This window comes from Haliotis cracherodii, unplaced genomic scaffold, assembly GCF_022045235.1.
Source record: "Haliotis cracherodii isolate W230 unplaced genomic scaffold, xgHalCrac1.p SCAF_5, whole genome shotgun sequence".
Classification (NCBI taxonomy): Eukaryota; Metazoa; Mollusca; class Gastropoda; order Lepetellida; family Haliotidae; genus Haliotis; species Haliotis cracherodii.
In genome coordinates this window covers 8,939,946-8,957,143 of record NW_027266308.1, presented here as the reverse complement: position 1 = coordinate 8,957,143, position 17,198 = coordinate 8,939,946, and the positions used below count along the sequence as shown (strand labels likewise).

General features: G+C 41.3%; 1 protein-coding gene across 1 annotated transcript in view; it reads left to right on the top strand.

Annotated features, from left to right (window-relative positions):
- The window catches only part of LOC139443518 (synaptotagmin-14-like), a 69,368-nt gene extending 53,803 nt beyond the window's left edge, over nucleotides 1-15,565 (top strand). The window contains exons 6-11 of the mRNA XM_071224506.1: nucleotides 1,568-1,847; nucleotides 3,148-3,305; nucleotides 6,125-6,139; nucleotides 10,885-11,074; nucleotides 13,616-13,828; nucleotides 15,284-15,565. Of these exons, the coding sequence (XP_071080607.1) occupies nucleotides 1,568-1,847; nucleotides 3,148-3,305; nucleotides 6,125-6,139; nucleotides 10,885-11,074; nucleotides 13,616-13,828; nucleotides 15,284-15,384 (957 nt within the window). The 3' untranslated portion in view covers nucleotides 15,385-15,565. The remainder of the gene's footprint in view (nucleotides 1-1,567; nucleotides 1,848-3,147; nucleotides 3,306-6,124; nucleotides 6,140-10,884; nucleotides 11,075-13,615; nucleotides 13,829-15,283) is intronic.
- Nucleotides 15,566-17,198: the final 1,633 nt, after the last annotated feature.

Sequence of the window (17,198 nt, the reverse complement as noted above, 5' to 3'; positions counted from 1 at the left end):
GGTCGAGTACCCGGGTAGTAAATTTAGACTCGTCCCAGCCTTTCTACTGGTCAGAGAATCTGATCTCTGTAGCCCACACCTGTCAAATTAACTAATTAACTGTCACACAACTACAGCACTTGTTTGACGTGACTTAGCCCACCCGATAGCGATTTTTCTCCAAGGACCCAGGCTTGAGCATGACGCTCCCGAAGACGTCCCTGCAGGAAATGTATAAAATCTTGTCTGTAAAAACAATCGTCTTCCACAACAGCCGAGGTTGTCAGACATGATTTCAGCATCACCTTTAAGGGTTTTGTTAGGATTAAGGGTTTTGCATCAGGATATGTCATATGGCGGGAAGACATGGTCATATTCCGTGATGACATAACAACATGGTCGTATCCTGTGATGACGTAACAACATGGTCGTATCCCGTGATGACGTAACGACATGATAGTATCCGTGATGACGTAACGACATGGTCGTATCCTGTGATGACGTACTGACATGGTCGTATCACCTGATGACGTGATGACGTGGTAGTATCCCGTGATGACGTAATGACATTGTTGATCCCGTGATGATGTAACAACATGATCATATCCCGTGATGACGTAACGACATGGTCGTATCATGTGATGACGTAACGACATGGTCGTATCCTGTGATGACGTAACGACATGGTCGTATCCCCTGATGACGTAATGGCGTGGTAGTATCCCGTAATGACGTAACAACATGATTGTATCCCGTGATGACATAACGACATGGTCGTATCCCCTGATGACGTAACGACATGGTCGTATCCTGTGATGACGTAACGACATGGTCGTATCCCCTGATGACGTAAGCAGTTCCTAACTGTGTTGGTGTGGATGCACTGAAGTCCTGGTATGGTCTGAGCAATGGTCACTGCTGTCTTGTTGTGTGATTCAAACTATATATATATTTGCTAAGTTGGGTGAATGAATCATCTTCAGTCAGTGATCATATTAGGTGTAAACAAAAAGGTATGCTTTGGCAGCCATATTGAAATATCTATTTATGGCCATTAGCAAGTTTGTACACAATGTAATGAAATTTTATACATGTTTAGATTGTAGTGGGATTCAACACAAATGGTCCCTTTTGAGCTTTATGTTAATCTTTGGGCTTATTTTGACCATGCTCATAAATTCTTTCCGTGGACCCATGAAGATCCGGGGTAGAATAGGTCTTCAGCAACCCATCCTTGTCGTAAAAGGCGACTATTCTTGTCGTAAAAGGCGACTATGCTTGTCGTAAAAGGCGACTAACGGGATCGGATGGTCAGGCTCGCTGACTTGGTTAATGTCATTGTATCTCCATTACATAGATCAAGTGCAATAATCCTTGGATGCAACATTAAACCCCATATCACCTCACATCTCATCACCTAGGCCTGGGTTCAATTCCTCACATAGGTACAATGTGTGGAGCCCATTTCTGGTGTCCCTGCAGGTTTGCGGGATTATTGCTAAAAGCAGCGTAAAACTGTACTCACTAACTCAAGAAACTGACACCTCACTTTACTGTAAGCTGCATTCTTACCGTCTTCTCCTCACAGGAACACCTGTTTGATGTCAGTGACCTGCAAGGGGAACCTCCACTGATCTCCAAATGTGGAAGTTTAGAAGTGAGCTTCAAGTATGAAGCCAAGCGAGGCAAGATGAGCGTGACCATCCATCAGGCGCGGGAGATCCCGGCCAAGGACCGTGGTGGGGCCAGCAATGTCCAAGTACGCATGATGCTACTGCCTACCAAGAAACAGAAATTCAAGACCAAAGTGAAAACAGGAGAAAATCCCACCTTTGACGAAAATTTCGCATTCTCCAAAATCTTTCCAGGTAAGTACAATTTTCTCAATTTTCTCACAGTGAAGCATTAGACAAAGTCAATAATACCAGCAGTGAGAAAATTAGGGCTGGCTATCTATACAGATCATAGAGATCGATAATTGTTAACTAAATATCAATCAATTATCGATAGATATCGGATAAGTAACTTTGAGCAAATAAGCCAAATAGTCCAAAAGAATACAACATATTTCACCCCACTGGTGAACGGTGGCACATTTATGCAGTGATTACTTTGTGGACATTTACAATATAACAGAAACAGTTGCTTCCCATCTTCCGCAGTTGACATGATTGACAACAAGAAGTCTGTTTTGGTAAATCTAATCTTTATTTCATCACAATATTTCGTGTAAGGTATTATCGATGTCACAATTTTCATATTGATAATCGTAAATATTTTTTCCCATCAACGATAATTCTGATTATCGATCTTTTAGCCAGCCTTAGAGATAATGCATGTGTCCTCAGGCCTCTTAGTTACGATTAAAATGGTCGCCAATGTGACCTAAATTTCAATTTGACTACAGTCTAAAATTCAGAGGTAGCCAAATGATTTCCTTGAAAAATATCTTGTGGCAACTAACTTCTATTGCTACACATATGTTGACACAAAAATAATTATGTCTGCTACTAATCGTACTCACAAATAATTCCTCCTAATGTCAACAATGAACTGAAATACATAAATATTAATGCAATTAGTATTTTATTTTAGTTGATTGGATAAGCAAAGATATACCTATCTAGTAAAATTGCATCATTGATCGAGTCACAAGTAACAAAACTCAAGTACAGTTTCCACTGATATACAATTTCAAGAGTAGTGCTATGACTTGTATGTGTAATCGTTATTTGATAAAAGATCATTTCAAATGCTCTTGGCCACCTACAATATTGGCTTGACTTCTTGATTTTACCACTGGCTACCTGGAAAAAACTACTTGTAGCCAGGGAGCACGGGTGGCCCAGTCGTCTAAGGTGCCGCGATTCGCTGTGCAGAGTTACGTCCCTTGGGCACGCCAAAAACCTATGACTGTGGGTTCGAATCCTGGTTCGCCCCGATTATGTTTCTAGGTTTGTCAGCACCATACCCGTGCTCGTGGGTTTCACCGAAGTGGTTAACGTCTGAGACCTGCATCACTTCGGGCTTTCCTCCAACATTAAGCTGACACGCCGCAATATAACTGGAATATTGTTAAAAGCGGCGTTAAACCCAACTCACTCACTACTTGTAGCCATATGGCTACTTCGTAAAAAATTAAACTTTGAGGCCTGGCCCTTATCACAGATGATGTCCATGGTATGGGGATCCGAGTGCGACTCTATGGACTTGAGCGTATGCGACGAGAGCGTATGATTGGAGAGAGCATCGTGGGCTTTGCATCTTTGAACCTGGACGAGGAGACGACTCACTGGATGGTGCTGGAGCCGAGGAGCAACCTCAGCGTGAGTTCCACTAGCACCCTATACCTGCACCCCGTGAAGATCCAGCATAGAACTGGTCTTCAGCAACCCATGCTTGTCGTAAGAGGCAAGTGGTCAGGCTCGCTGACTTGGTTGATGCATGGCATCGTATCCCAATTACGTAGATCGATGCTCATGATGTCAGTCACTGGATTGCCTGGACCAGCTCAATTATTATGATGATATAGCTGGAATATTGCTGAGTGCGACATTGAACAACAAACAAACAAACAAACAAACAAACAAACCATATACTTGTAGCATTCCACAAAGTGACCTTCATACAACGTTTGTCATAAATTTATGTTAAAATATTGGAGATATGATTGTCTTAAGGCTAACATTGCTTTATGGAATGGTGCCACAACTATACTGGTGATGGGTTCCAAGCTAACAACACCATCTCATTTTGTTCCTGAACAGAATTATCAGATCTACATTACATCTTCTTGAAACTTTACCAGACAGACAATGGCTAAAGTGGTGCCATCGATAATCATAATGATAATCATTATCCAAGCAACAGTAAAGTTGACAGAGCATAATCAGAAGAGCTTTGGTTGTCTAGTCTTCATCATGTTTACATCCAGACTTTAACTCAGAAGTATTCAATATATATCTTCTTGAAATTCACTTAATATTTTACCTCGATAATTTTTGCATTTTGGAGGTATAAACGTAAAATCCGGTATGCACAATGTGTGTTTAAGTTTAAAAGATACACATGTGTGTGCACCATTTCTTTTTACGTTAATGATGCCATATACTCCCCGGGGAGCTGAGAACGAAAATGCACACTGATCCATTGACCAGGGTAACAATATTAGTGCTTTGAGCATGCACCTTGTGCAAGAAATCTAGTGCAATATGAATACTCACATTATTATAATGAACGCAAAAACATTGAGGTCCATTGTTATAGATAAATATGTCAACAATAATGACTTCATAGACTGCTTATCTGATGATTAACACAAAAACCTGCAGTCAACAATACAAAGTCAGAGACACTCTTCAGCACAATAATGTATTGCAGGCCCCATTCTATTATCAGCCAATCAGAAAATAGCAGTCAGCAAGCATGGACTATTTTCACAGCAGTTTCAGAGTCTCTTGGCTCCTATGTTATTAAAATAATTCAGCAACTGTTTTTTCTGTATATCTTTTTTATTTAACAGAATACATGCACATGTTAGTCTTGGCTATTGCTGACTTCATCTTTTTTTTTATATCGGAACACACACCCGTAAAGATCTGGGGTAGAATAGGACTTCAGCAACCCGTGCTTGCCGTAAAAGGCCACTATGCTTGTCGTAAGAGGCGACTAATGGGATCGGGTGGTCAGACTCGCTGACTTGGATGATGCATGTCATCGATCCCAATTGCGTGGATCGATGCTCATGATATCAATCACTGGATTGTCTGGTTCAGAGTTGATTATTTACAGACCGCAGCTGGAATATTTCTGAGAGCGTTATAAAACAACAAACAAACAAACTCAAGCTAGAGTGGGTAGCTGCTGGTGAGCCATTGATGTGCAGGCATGGCCGCTGTCACTGTTGGACATCGATATTCCCTCAAGATGCCAATTTGTAAATGTGGAATAGAAGATGAATATCATTTTTCGTTTCTTGGTCCTGCTCACAACAATATAAAGAAATGATATCTTCCAGAGCAATTTTGTAGTCATGTTTATATGTATAAATGTTAAATATTCTTACCAACAGTATATACTGATTTTTATCACTGGGTTACATAGGTATTTATATAATATGCATATTAGACACTGTCAGTTGTCAAAGTAGTCATGATCTTTTAATGTGTTGGATCAGGGATTCATCGACCCTGTTTTCTTCTAAATTGGAAAAGATTTTATTTCACCACAGTTACCTTATTTCCCCCCTGCTGATACGTCATACACATTGAATTATTTTCAAATTTCTCAGTGTTTTGAAAAAGTCTTCCATGAAACTTAGGAAGCTCAATTTGACATGAATATTTGCTAAATCGACAGTTGACAAGGGGCACGGGTGGCCCAATCGTCAACTGCGCTACGATTCACTGTGCAGAGTTGCGTCCCTTGGGCACGCCAGAAACCTATGATTGTGGGTTCGAATCCTGGTTCGTCCCGTTTATGTTTCTAGGTTTGTCAGCACCATACTCCTGCTTGTGGGTTTCACCGAAGTGGTAAAGGTCAGAGACCTGCATCACTTCGGGCTTTCCTCCCACATTAAGCTGACACGCTGTGATATAACTGGAATAATGTTAAATGCGGCGTTAAACTCACTCACTCATTCCATTCTTGTGTAATAAAATCTAGATGTATGTCCCGTGTCTTTGATAAGAATTTGTCGAAATTAGCTCCCTTTCACTTCCGACAACAAATGACAAAATGCAAAGCTTCAAGCAGACAATGGTGTTAAAGATGGTGAATTCATATATTTATATCCTTATTTTTTCCCCTCATTCTGTGGTCCAGTTTAAAAAAAAGTGTTCTCACTTTGACAACAAAAATCTGTGATCCAGCAAATAGAAAAAAATGGCCTTTTTGTACGTACCGCCATTAATTCCGATTGTCACCCGATTGTACACTTGAACATGGGTCAGAGGCTGACCCAAAATAACTTTTCTTTGACTTTGAGTGAAAGACTCATTAAGTTCCAGTACGATCAGTACGAAAGTAATTGCTTCAACTCTACTTGAAGTCTGGCATGATGACATTTTCCAACCAGTTAATGATTTCTTTTCTTGCTGTTACTTGCTATTGATTGATGTTTAACACCCAGCCTATGATGTTTCAGGGCAAGGGAGGTTTAGTATGTATCTAACACTACAGCAACACATACTATAGATGTGTACTATATAGAGTCTTAGCATCTCCCTCCAACATCCTGTTCACCTCCTCCACTACTTACTGTCACCTTGAAACAGCTGGAAGACAATGTCAATATCAGTTGTCCACCAGTCCCTCTGGGGGAAATAGGTTGATGCACCCTGTATGTTAGATTATGTTCCCCGAGCCCTCTGTTCGTTAATGTTCTTTGAGCCCTTTGTTCATTAGTGTTCTTTGAGCCTTCTGTTCGATAATGTGCCCGAGCCTTCTGTTTGATAATGTCCCCAAGCTTTCTGTTCGATAAGGTCCCCAAACTTTCAGTTTGATAATGTGCCTGAGCCTTCTGTTCGATAATGTCCGCAAGCCTTCTGTTCGATAATGTCATGAGCCTTCTGTTCGATAATGTCCCCAAGCTTTTTGTTCGATAATGTGCCTTTGTTCATTAGTGTTCTTTGAGCCTTCTGTTCGATAATGTGCCCGAGCCTTCTGTTTGATAATGTCCCCAAGCTTTCTGTTCGATAAGGTCCCCAAACTTTCAGTTTGATAATGTGCCTGAGCCTTCTGTTCGATAATGTCCGCAAGCCTTCTGTTCGATAATGTCATGAGCCTTCTGTTCGATAATGTCCCCAAGCTTTTTGTTCGATAATGTGCCCGAGCCTTCTGTTCGTTAATGTGTCCAAGCCCCTCTGTTGGTTAATGTACCCGAGCCTTCTGTTCGTTAATGTACCCGAGCCTTCTGTTGGTTAATGTGCCCAAGCCCCTCTGTTCGTTAATGTACCCGAGCCTTCTGTTCGTTAATGTACCCGAGCCTTCTGTTCGTAAATGTACCCGAGCCTTCTGTTCGTTAATGTGCCCGAGCCTTCTGTTCGTTAATGTGCCCGAGCCTTCTGTTCGTTAATGTGCCCGAGTCCCTCTGTTTGTTAATGTGCCCGAGCCTTCTGTTCGTTAATGTGCCCGAGCCTTCTGTTCATTTGTGTGCCCGAGTCCCTCTGTTCGTTAATGTGCCCGAGCCTTCTGTTCATTAATATTCTCAGTGCCCTCTGTTTGTAAATGTGCCCGACGCCTCTGTTCGTTAATGTTCCCTGTGCAATCTGTTCGTTAATGTTCCCTGAGCCCTCTCTTCGTTTATGTTCCCTGTGCCCTCTGTTCGTTAATGTCCCCAAACCCTCTGTTCGTTAATGTCCCCAAAACCTCTGTTCATTAATGTCCCCAAAACCTCTGTTCGTTAATGTCCCCAAAACCTCTGTTCGTCAATGTTCCCCGAACGCTCTGTTCGTTAATGTCCCCCGAACATGAAGGGGAACACCAGCTAACATAGAGGGTACATCAACCCATGTCCCCCGAGCGACCGGTGGACAACGGAATTATCCTACCACACACCTAGTTGTTTTACAGGTATCTGTTATGCATGCATGCTCTGATCGGAAATGGTTAAAAACTACGAAGAATACCAGTTAGGCATTTGTAGCAGATGGTAGAGAACAAACAAAGTTATTCACCCTAGATCTATTTCATTTAGAAAATATCATAAATATCTTGCGTCTTATATCATTAATTTGAGATAAAATATTGCAGTTGGTATTTTCCAAATGTAATGACAAGCATAAGAAATGGCCATCTTAGCGGGGTACATGGAAAATAGTAGAACATGTTTCGGCCAATCAGAACCTGACATTCATGTGTGAGGTATGATAAATGTCATGTTTCATTCAGACCAGCACAGCCGCTCCCGAGTATGAGTTCCTAACAACCGTTCTAAAACTCCAACGGGTATAGTTCTGTGTGTCGCTGATGTGACGTCACCTTCTTATGGCCGACACCATGTCACGGCTGATCAGAGATTCTTGAATGCTAGGCTTATGGCCGACACCAAGTCAGGGCTGATCAGAGATTCTTGAATGCTAGGCTGATGGACTGGTTAATTTGCTGTGTCCTCACCCACAAACAGCCTCCATTACATACATGAGAGATGGCTAAATAAAACCCAGCTCCACCAGCAGAAAGAACTTCTTCTCCTTTTGGCTTTATAAAAGAAGTTAAAGAACACTGATTCTTACATATTACTATAGTTAATCTGTCGTAACACCCTACTCTTTCATGCCACGAGAGACTAGCTATAGTAATATGAAAGATTAGGGTGTTCTTTAACTTCTTTTGAATAGAATACAAAATTCCATGTTAGAATAGAGCGATTAAAAAAAAACACATCTTGATCAGATTTCAAAACAAACACAAAATTAATTTAAATGTAATCATTCTTTTTTAAACATCATATTTAATATAAGAATCACAAAACAAATTCAAATGTTCCAGTTCTTCCAGGGGAATCTATATCGATATTTCCTGATTGCAAAATGTTCAGCATTATTAAGTTCACTGCTGGATCAGGTTTTTTTAATTCTGGACATCCTCTCATTTTTAGTTAACTGGGCTACTCATTGTCCAGCTCAAAAATTATCAAAGCCATCTTGAAATTTGAGAGCAGCTGGAAATGTGAAGAACACATTATAAAAAAACTTGTTCTCCTACATGGGGGACTGGTAATTATTATTTGGGTGGGTTTGGGGGTGTGGGGGGTAGATCTCAGGACAGTATCATATTCGCTGACCCCTCTCTTCTAAGTAACATTTTTATTCCCCTCCAACTACATGTAACATATTTCCAAGACACCCGCCCCTCCCGATAAAAATTACCAGTCCCTAAATAATATTGAAATTTAATATTTTTTAATTTAAAAGAATAGACTGTCATTTTTTTTCAGCCACCCCATTTCATCCCAAAACACACCCTGTTTTAATAAAAAACCCTACCTCCTTCCACTTCGCTGTGCCATTTTTCCATGACTCCCCCCTTAATCCTAGCGAGTACTGAAGCCGAGCGTGTAGACTCTCATGTATGTAGCAGGAAGTCACCAGGTCGTACGACATTGACACAGCACCCTTCTCACCTGCATGTAGCTTTACCTAGTTGCCAGGCAACCCACACACACTTCCAGCTTGCAGAATATAATGTACTTGCTTCATCACAGGTCTGTCTACCTGCAGCTTACATCTTCTCAAACATGTCTTTCATGGGCATTCTCAAACATTGCTTACATTGCAATCTCATTAAAATCAGATCTTAGTTCTCGCTATCGCTAAACAAAGATCTGAGGACATCCCATTAAGGGTCATGTCAGAATGACCTTTCATCCGACCAACCAGAGCATCGCTATCCAGATCATGAAAGTGACACACGGTATGTGTTTTCTAATCATGCAACCAGGAAATATTTAACACGGGGTATTCCGAACGATAGTTACAGGTTCTATGATTATATCCATTCAATCTAGGCCATCTATATGCCATTCCAGAATGTTCTTATCAGTTTTAATTTTTTTAATTGAGAATGCGTCAAAATATGTTTCGAAGCGTAGTCGCCAGTTTGAAACTAGTGTCCTAAAGCTCGAGAAAGCTGCCTTCTGATTGGCTAATGCTGATTTCTTGTCAGTCATTTCATTGGTCGGTCAAAATTTGCGAAAGGTCGTTTGACGTGACCCGTAATGGGATGTCCTCAGATCTTTGTTTAGCGGTAGCGAGAACTAAGATCTGATTTTAATAAGATTGCTTATTTTGGTATATTGCTTACATTTGGCTTTCTTAAACATACATCTTGGTCGTATGCTAACCACCTGTCTGCTGACTGGGAGAATGTGTCATGTACAATTGGTTCAGATTGTGCAGATATGATTCTAGATTAATGATTTATATGATTCACTGATTGGCATGTTGAACTCCTACTATCTGACATGGAGGATTGTGCAGATTGGACACAGTTTAAGAATGGCACTGTAGTAGTTGAGCATATACCACAGAGCTTTCTCTCTTTAGTTTTGACTTGTAGAAGCTTTGTGATGAAACATTATATCTATGGGCAGCCATTCGGTAAAAAAATACAGAGGTCAGATAAAGGACAAAAGTATGCAATAATAGTCAAATGTTACGAATAAAGCATCAATGTGAAAATACAAAACAAACAGACACCGGTTAAAAAAATAAAAGTTGAAAAACAACTCAAGTACGCAATATAATAGTCAAATGTGACGAAAAGACATCATATGAAAAGAAAGAACAATGTGTACTAAAGAACGTCAGTGCGCACGAAAGGACGCTGAACTGCTCAAGGACGTTGACAATAAAGAACGCCAGATGGCGCTCCAATTTGTAATACATTCTACGTTTAATCGGCTTGTCCCACTGTGTATATAATAACTGCATGCCAAGGTGTACGATGTACTACGTCATTTTTATAACATCTGAAAAGTGAACATTGCGCGAGAATTGCAGTTGCGCTGTGTCAACCTCAGACCATAAAATTACTTTGTATTTTTAACCGGCGTCTGTTTGTTTTGTGTTTTGACCTATATTAGTAACATTTAATACTTTATTCGTAACATTTGACTTTTATTGCGTACTTTTGTCCTTTATTTGAACTATATTTTTTGACCGAATGGCCGCCCATACCTGAGTTCAGGTTTTGTAATTATAGTAACCTTTTCTATTGGTTTAGAAAACTTTGACTGATGAATATTTACACAACTGTATACCTTAATACAGAAATACTCGTCTATCGGATAAATGAAAAGCTAAGACATCTGGTTTATTCAGCATTAACTGTTAATTGTTGTCGTTTTGTCATTTTGCTGTTGTGAGGTGTAAAATCTGAAGTGTGTTGTATGATGCGTTCCAGCATGGGGACTCTGGTTTTGATGTGTCCAGCTTGTCCAGGAGTGACAGCGCTTCCTCCACACAGTCTCTCCAACATGGCGGAATGCCGGAGCTGCTCATTGGGCTAGCCTACAATGGCACGACTGGTCGACTCTCCGTGGAGGTCATCAAGGGAAGCAACTTCCGCAACATGGCCATGAACAGGGCTCCAGGTATGGATTGTTTGTTTGTTTGTTTGTTACAAGGAGGATATTATATTTGGGTTCATGTCATACTATGTTTAAGACACAAATGTTTAAATTCCGGTATAGCTCGCGCTTGGGATATACCAGAATTTAGGCACGAGTGTCGTAAATATAGTATGACATGAACAAGAATATAATGTTCTATTTACTACGGAAGAAGATGTCTACATACAGAGACAAATTATAGTGTTTACCAAGAAGGACAGCAAGTTGCAACAGCAGCGAAACCACAACTTGTTGAATGACATCAACAATGTCGTCCGGATGACGGAAACAATACATGTTTGTCTCGTGACATGATATGACCTAAGGGCACATATGATTTTTATGAACCCCGATATGTTTGCCCTCATAGGTAATAATTAGCAATATTCCAGCTATATGATGGCGATCTGTAAATAATCAAGTATGGCCCAGACAATCCAGTGATGTGAGCATCAGTGTAGCATCTCCAGCTTATGATATATGTAGTTACATTGAGGTTTTACCCCTGTGAAGACCTGGGTCCATGCTTGTCATGAAGGCGACAAACGGGATCACGTGGTCAGGCTTGCTGACTTGGTTGATGCATGTCATCATGTCCCAATTGCATTGATCCATGCTCATGACGTCAATCACTAGATTGTCAGGTCCAGACTTCATCATTTAAAGACCACTGTCATATGGTTAGTGTAGCGTTAAACAAGCAAACTGAGGTTTTACCAAGTCTTCCATGGGAGAATCTCTTTGCATTTGATGTCCAGGTAAAATGTTTAAAGAATCTATCTGTGTTTTGACTTTTGGTCAGACGAGATTTGAAATTCACACTCCAGAGTCTACAAAGACACCCATTATGAACATGCGCCTAAATTCTACCGCCGCTTGATTATGATTTTAAAACGTAGACCACTCAGAAGAAGAGAACACCCAGTTCTTACACAGAGCTCCAGATAGGCTTCGTATCTGCGTAAAATACGCATCAGAAATGCAGAAATACGCAGTAAAATAAAATCCAAGCATATCAAATACGCAACAAACATTACAGATTAGCTACAAAAATAAAACTTGTGTGTATCATCAAAATATTGTGAAGTAACCCTGCATATTCGATTAGCAAATCATCAACTTATTTTGAAATTATAAACGGGCATTCCGTCAACCTTGCCAAACTTCACAATGACAGTTACATCACGATCATTTGCCATCACATTTTCTTGTGAAAGTATTGTGGTATTTTTGAGTCCTATAAAGCTCTCTAACCCACACGACACCAGTTTGCAGGGTCTAGATGAATAGTGTTTTTAAATATTTAACTTAAATACCAACATGTGTAAAAACTAGTGGGTAACAGAAATTTGAATACCCAGATAGAATTACTGATACCCAATGATTTTAAAATGCATGTGTAAAATACCCACAACACCAAAAGCTTATCTGGAGCTCTGCTTTCATATTACAATAGTTAATCTGTCAAGGCATTGTATGACAGTTTTACCTCAGCAGTGTAAAAAGATTGGGTGTCCTTTCAATTCTTTTGAGTGGTATCGATAATATAGGTACTTCACAGTTGCCACAGAAACAGCAAGGCTGGTGTGTAGGAGTGTTCAGTTTTGACGGAGAGTTATTATGGAGCTAAAATTCAGATTTACTTAGCAGAATGAATCCTTTTATGTCAATTGTTCACTGTTAACTGTTTATTGAAATACATTCTGCCATCTTGATCATGATAGTGAGGTGACCCTGTAGGGATTCTGGGTTAGGATAGGACCTATGCTGGTCGGAAAATGCGACCAAATAGATTGAATGGTCAGGCTCCGTGACATGGTTGATAATGTGTCCTCGTACCCTGACGATGGGGATCGATGCTCACAATACCGATCACTGGATTGTCTGGTTCAGATTTGATGATTTACAGTCTCCGATCATAAAGCTGGAATAGTACTGAATTAGAACAAAGAAACAGAGAGGTGATTTTTGCTTTATAAATTGTTCCACTATACCGTATTCGACATAATATGCCCCACTATGATAAGCGCCCATGGCGCTATTTGCTAATATATTAGCAAGTGAACAATCCAAATTAGCACCCCTTTCGATTGATCAACGTATACAAGACGTATTTATTCGTGTATAATACCCACGCGTGTGTTATATACACCTTTAATTATGGGCAATTAAATTCAGGAAAAATATATCTGTTGTATATAAACAGTTCAGGCCGTCGGCATTAACCACGTAATTTATTTTTCAACTCTGTTTTTTAGGCAAAATAATATTCTAATAAGAGCCACCTATTTATTTTTGAGATCGCCCTGGGCGCTTACTATGTCGAATACGGCAATTTGTTAATCACATGCCTACCCAGAAATATCAATGCAATACTGCAGCAGTTTAACTACGGTGTTTAACATATCCTTTCTTTCAAGCATGTTTGAAATAGTATTTCACTTGATAATATCAGGATATTTTTTCACACTAGTTCGACCAGTTTAACTGACATTTCTTGATGGTTCCATGGTTTTATTGCAGACACATATGTGAAGCTGACGCTGATGTCTCCCACTGGGCAAGAGCTGCAGCGGTGCAAGACGTCGGTGCGGCGTGGACAGCCCAACCCACTGTTTAAGGAGACGTTCATGTTCCAGGTGGCGCTGTTCCAGCTCCCTGAGGTGACACTGATGGTGTCTGTCTACAACAAGAAGAGCATGAAGAAGAAGGAGATGATAGGATGGTTCTCCCTAGGTAACGTGTTCCTGTCCTGTGGTGTGGAGCTTGTGTTAAGGGAGACTACCTGAGGGCCCTGCCCCGTGAAGACCCAGGGTAGACTTAGTCTCCAGCAATCCTCTTGTCATAAGAGGTGACTAATGGGATCAAGTGGTCTGACTCACTGACTTGGTTGATGCATGTCATCGTATCCCAAATGCGTAGATCGATGCTTCTGATCCTGTCATATAGCTGGAGTTTGGGGTTAACACCACACACACATGATGTGCAGTATGGTGCCAGGGGAGGCAATCAGGGTTCTCTAAATATGGTGTGGTGCTAAGGGAGGCAATCAGGGTTCTCTATATATGGTGTGGTGCTAAGGGAGACAATTGGGATTCTCTAAATATGGTGTGGTGCTAAAGGAGACAATCAGGGTTCTCTAAATATGGTGCGGTGCTAAGGGAGACAATTGGGGTTCTCTAAATATGGTGTGGTGCTAAGGGAAGCAATCAGGGTTCTCTAAATATGGTGCGGTGCCAAGGGAGGCAATCAGATGCTCTCTAAATATGCTGTGGTGCTAAGGGAAGCAATCAGGGTTCTTTAAATATGGTGCGGTGCTAAGGGAGGCAATCAGGGTTCTCTAAATATGGTGCGGTGCTTAGGGAAGCAATCAGGGTTCTCTAAATATGGTGCGGTGCTAAGGGAGACAATTGGGGTTCTCTAAATATAGTGCAGTGCTAAGGGAGACAATTGGGGTTCTCTTAATATAGTGCAGTGCTAAGGGAGACAATTGGGGTTCTCTTAATATAGTGCAGTGCTAAGGGAGACAATCAGGGTTCTCTAAATATGGTGTGGTGCTAAGGGAGACCAGCAGATTTCTTTTAAGTTGGGTACGGTGTTAGACGATTGTCAGATATTTTCAGTGCTGCAAGAGACATCAGTTTGCTCTCCTTTATGTGTTAGAACTTCCTCCAGATGGTTGTCCCCCTATAATGCTGGGGGATATAGCGATCAGCCAGTCTGTCTGTCCGTCCGTCCGTCCATCCGTCCATCCGTCCGTAATCTTTCTTTTCCGGGGGAGAGCTCGAAAACCATTCAGTGTATTTGATCGAAACGTGGCAAATCTATCCGTCACATACTGAAGTGGTGCCTTTTGCTATTTAGGAATTTTTGAAATTTTTATTTTGTACGTTTCCATGGTAACAAGTTGGACTTAGTTTCTATAAGGGTGGTGTTCATTTCCGGAGCGTAACAAAAAAAGTTAAATACTTTCTTCCAAAACTTTGCATGTCTACCAGGCACATACTGAACCCAACTCACTCACTCTCCGCTCAGGAGATTGTCAGATGATTCTCAGGGAACAGATGAGGATATGTTGGCGATCAACCTGACGTTGTGCTCTGTCCGGTCAGTGTGCTTTAAACATTTGAAGCAACTTCTTTTTTACAATGACAAGGCTATGTCTGTTCAAGAGAGAATTGTGTGTTTCAGGCATGAACTGTAGTGGGGAGGAGGAGGGCTCCCACTGGGTCGACATGAGGGAGAGTAAAGGAGAGCAAGTGTGTCGGTGGCATGTGTTGCTGGAGTCATAGCCAGCAGGCCCACAACAGACTCTAGCCAGCCGGCCCTACAACACCAGCTACAACAGACACCAGCCAGCCGTCACACAACACCAGCTACAGACACGAGCCGGCTAGCCACGCAACAGACTCTAGCCAGCCGGCCACACAACACCACCTACAACAGACACCAGCCAGCCGTCACACAACACCAGCTACAACAGACCCTAGCCAGCCGGCCACACAGCAGACTCTAGCCAGCTGGCCGTACAACACCAGCTACAGAAACGAGCCAGTCGGCCACACAACAGACTCTTGCCAGCTGGCCGTACAACAGACTCTCGCTAGACGGCCACACAACACCAGCTACAACAGACTCTCGCTAGACGGCCACACAACACCAGCTACAACAGACTCTCGCTAGACGGCCACACAACACCAGCTACAACAGACTCTCGCTAGACGGCCACACAACACCAGCTACAACAGACTCTCGCTAGACGGCCACACAACACCAGCTACAACAGACTCTCGCTAGACGGCCACACAACACCAGCTACAACAGACTCTAGCCAGCCGGCCCTACAACACCAGCTACAGACACGAGCCGGCCATACAACACCAGCTACAGACACTAGTCTGGCTGGACCACACACAGACAGCACTTACCACTCTTAACCATACATTGCCCCAGGAGTGTATAGGCAAATAGTGCAATACACATTAGACCTTAATTTTTTTTAGCTGGTTAACAAGACAGACAGACAAAAACCTGAAATAAAAGATAAAGTAAAATGATTTTGACAACACGTATTTGGCCACCTGTTTTAAAATTACGGAAGGTAAAATGAAAAAAACATACAAAATGTTATCACCGCTGCTCGTAAGAAATAGTGAATAATACGTATTAAATCTTTATTCTAACACAAAAAAACAATTATGTTTCAGTATCATTTCACAATTATTGATGTTGATATTATTACTGATGGAGTTTTTCATTCTTTAGTCTAAGTACTTGTCTGGATTTTAAGAATATTTTTGACTACCTTCATTACATTTTAGGCCCAAATATTGTTAACCAACTAATAAAACCTATAAGGCCTTACGTAGATGTGCAGAACTTGTAACACTCCACTTGTGCGATTCTGTTTAGGCATTTTCAGACAGGTCATGTTAAAGATATGTTTTAGCTTGGCTCATCACCAAATACTTGAGTGAAGTTTGAAACAAATCCAAACATTCGGTTCTTCATGAAACATAACACAGGATGTTGCCACCATTTCTGTACATTGTTTATCTGGTGAAAATCCCTGTCACTGCTATGTTCAGATTACTGACGCAGAAACAGAATGACAACGAGATGACATCTTGAGATGACATCTTGAGGCCTCGGTGATGAAGCAGTACCCTGTGTGGGTCGTGTACCCATCACAGCTCCATCTCCATCTCCCACTGGGTGGAAGATGTGTACTCTCAAGAAAGACCCGTGAAGATTCCGGGGTAGAATAGGTCTTCAGCAACCATGCTTGCCGTAAAAGGCGACTAACGGGATTGGGTGGTCAGGCTTGCTGACTTGGTTGATACATGTCATCGATCCCAATTGCGTGGATCGATGCTCATGATGTCGATCACTGGATTGTCTGGTCCAGACTCGATTATTTAGAGACCGCTGTCATATAGCTGGAATATTGCTGAGTGCGGCGTTAAACAACAAACAAACAAACAAACAAAACTCTCAAGAAAGCTCTGTACATTTTGCACTTTCAACATGCGAATACTTATTTCTTGTTGTATAGTTTACCATTGATATTGATATTGACCATTGGCAATATATGAGATCACATCTT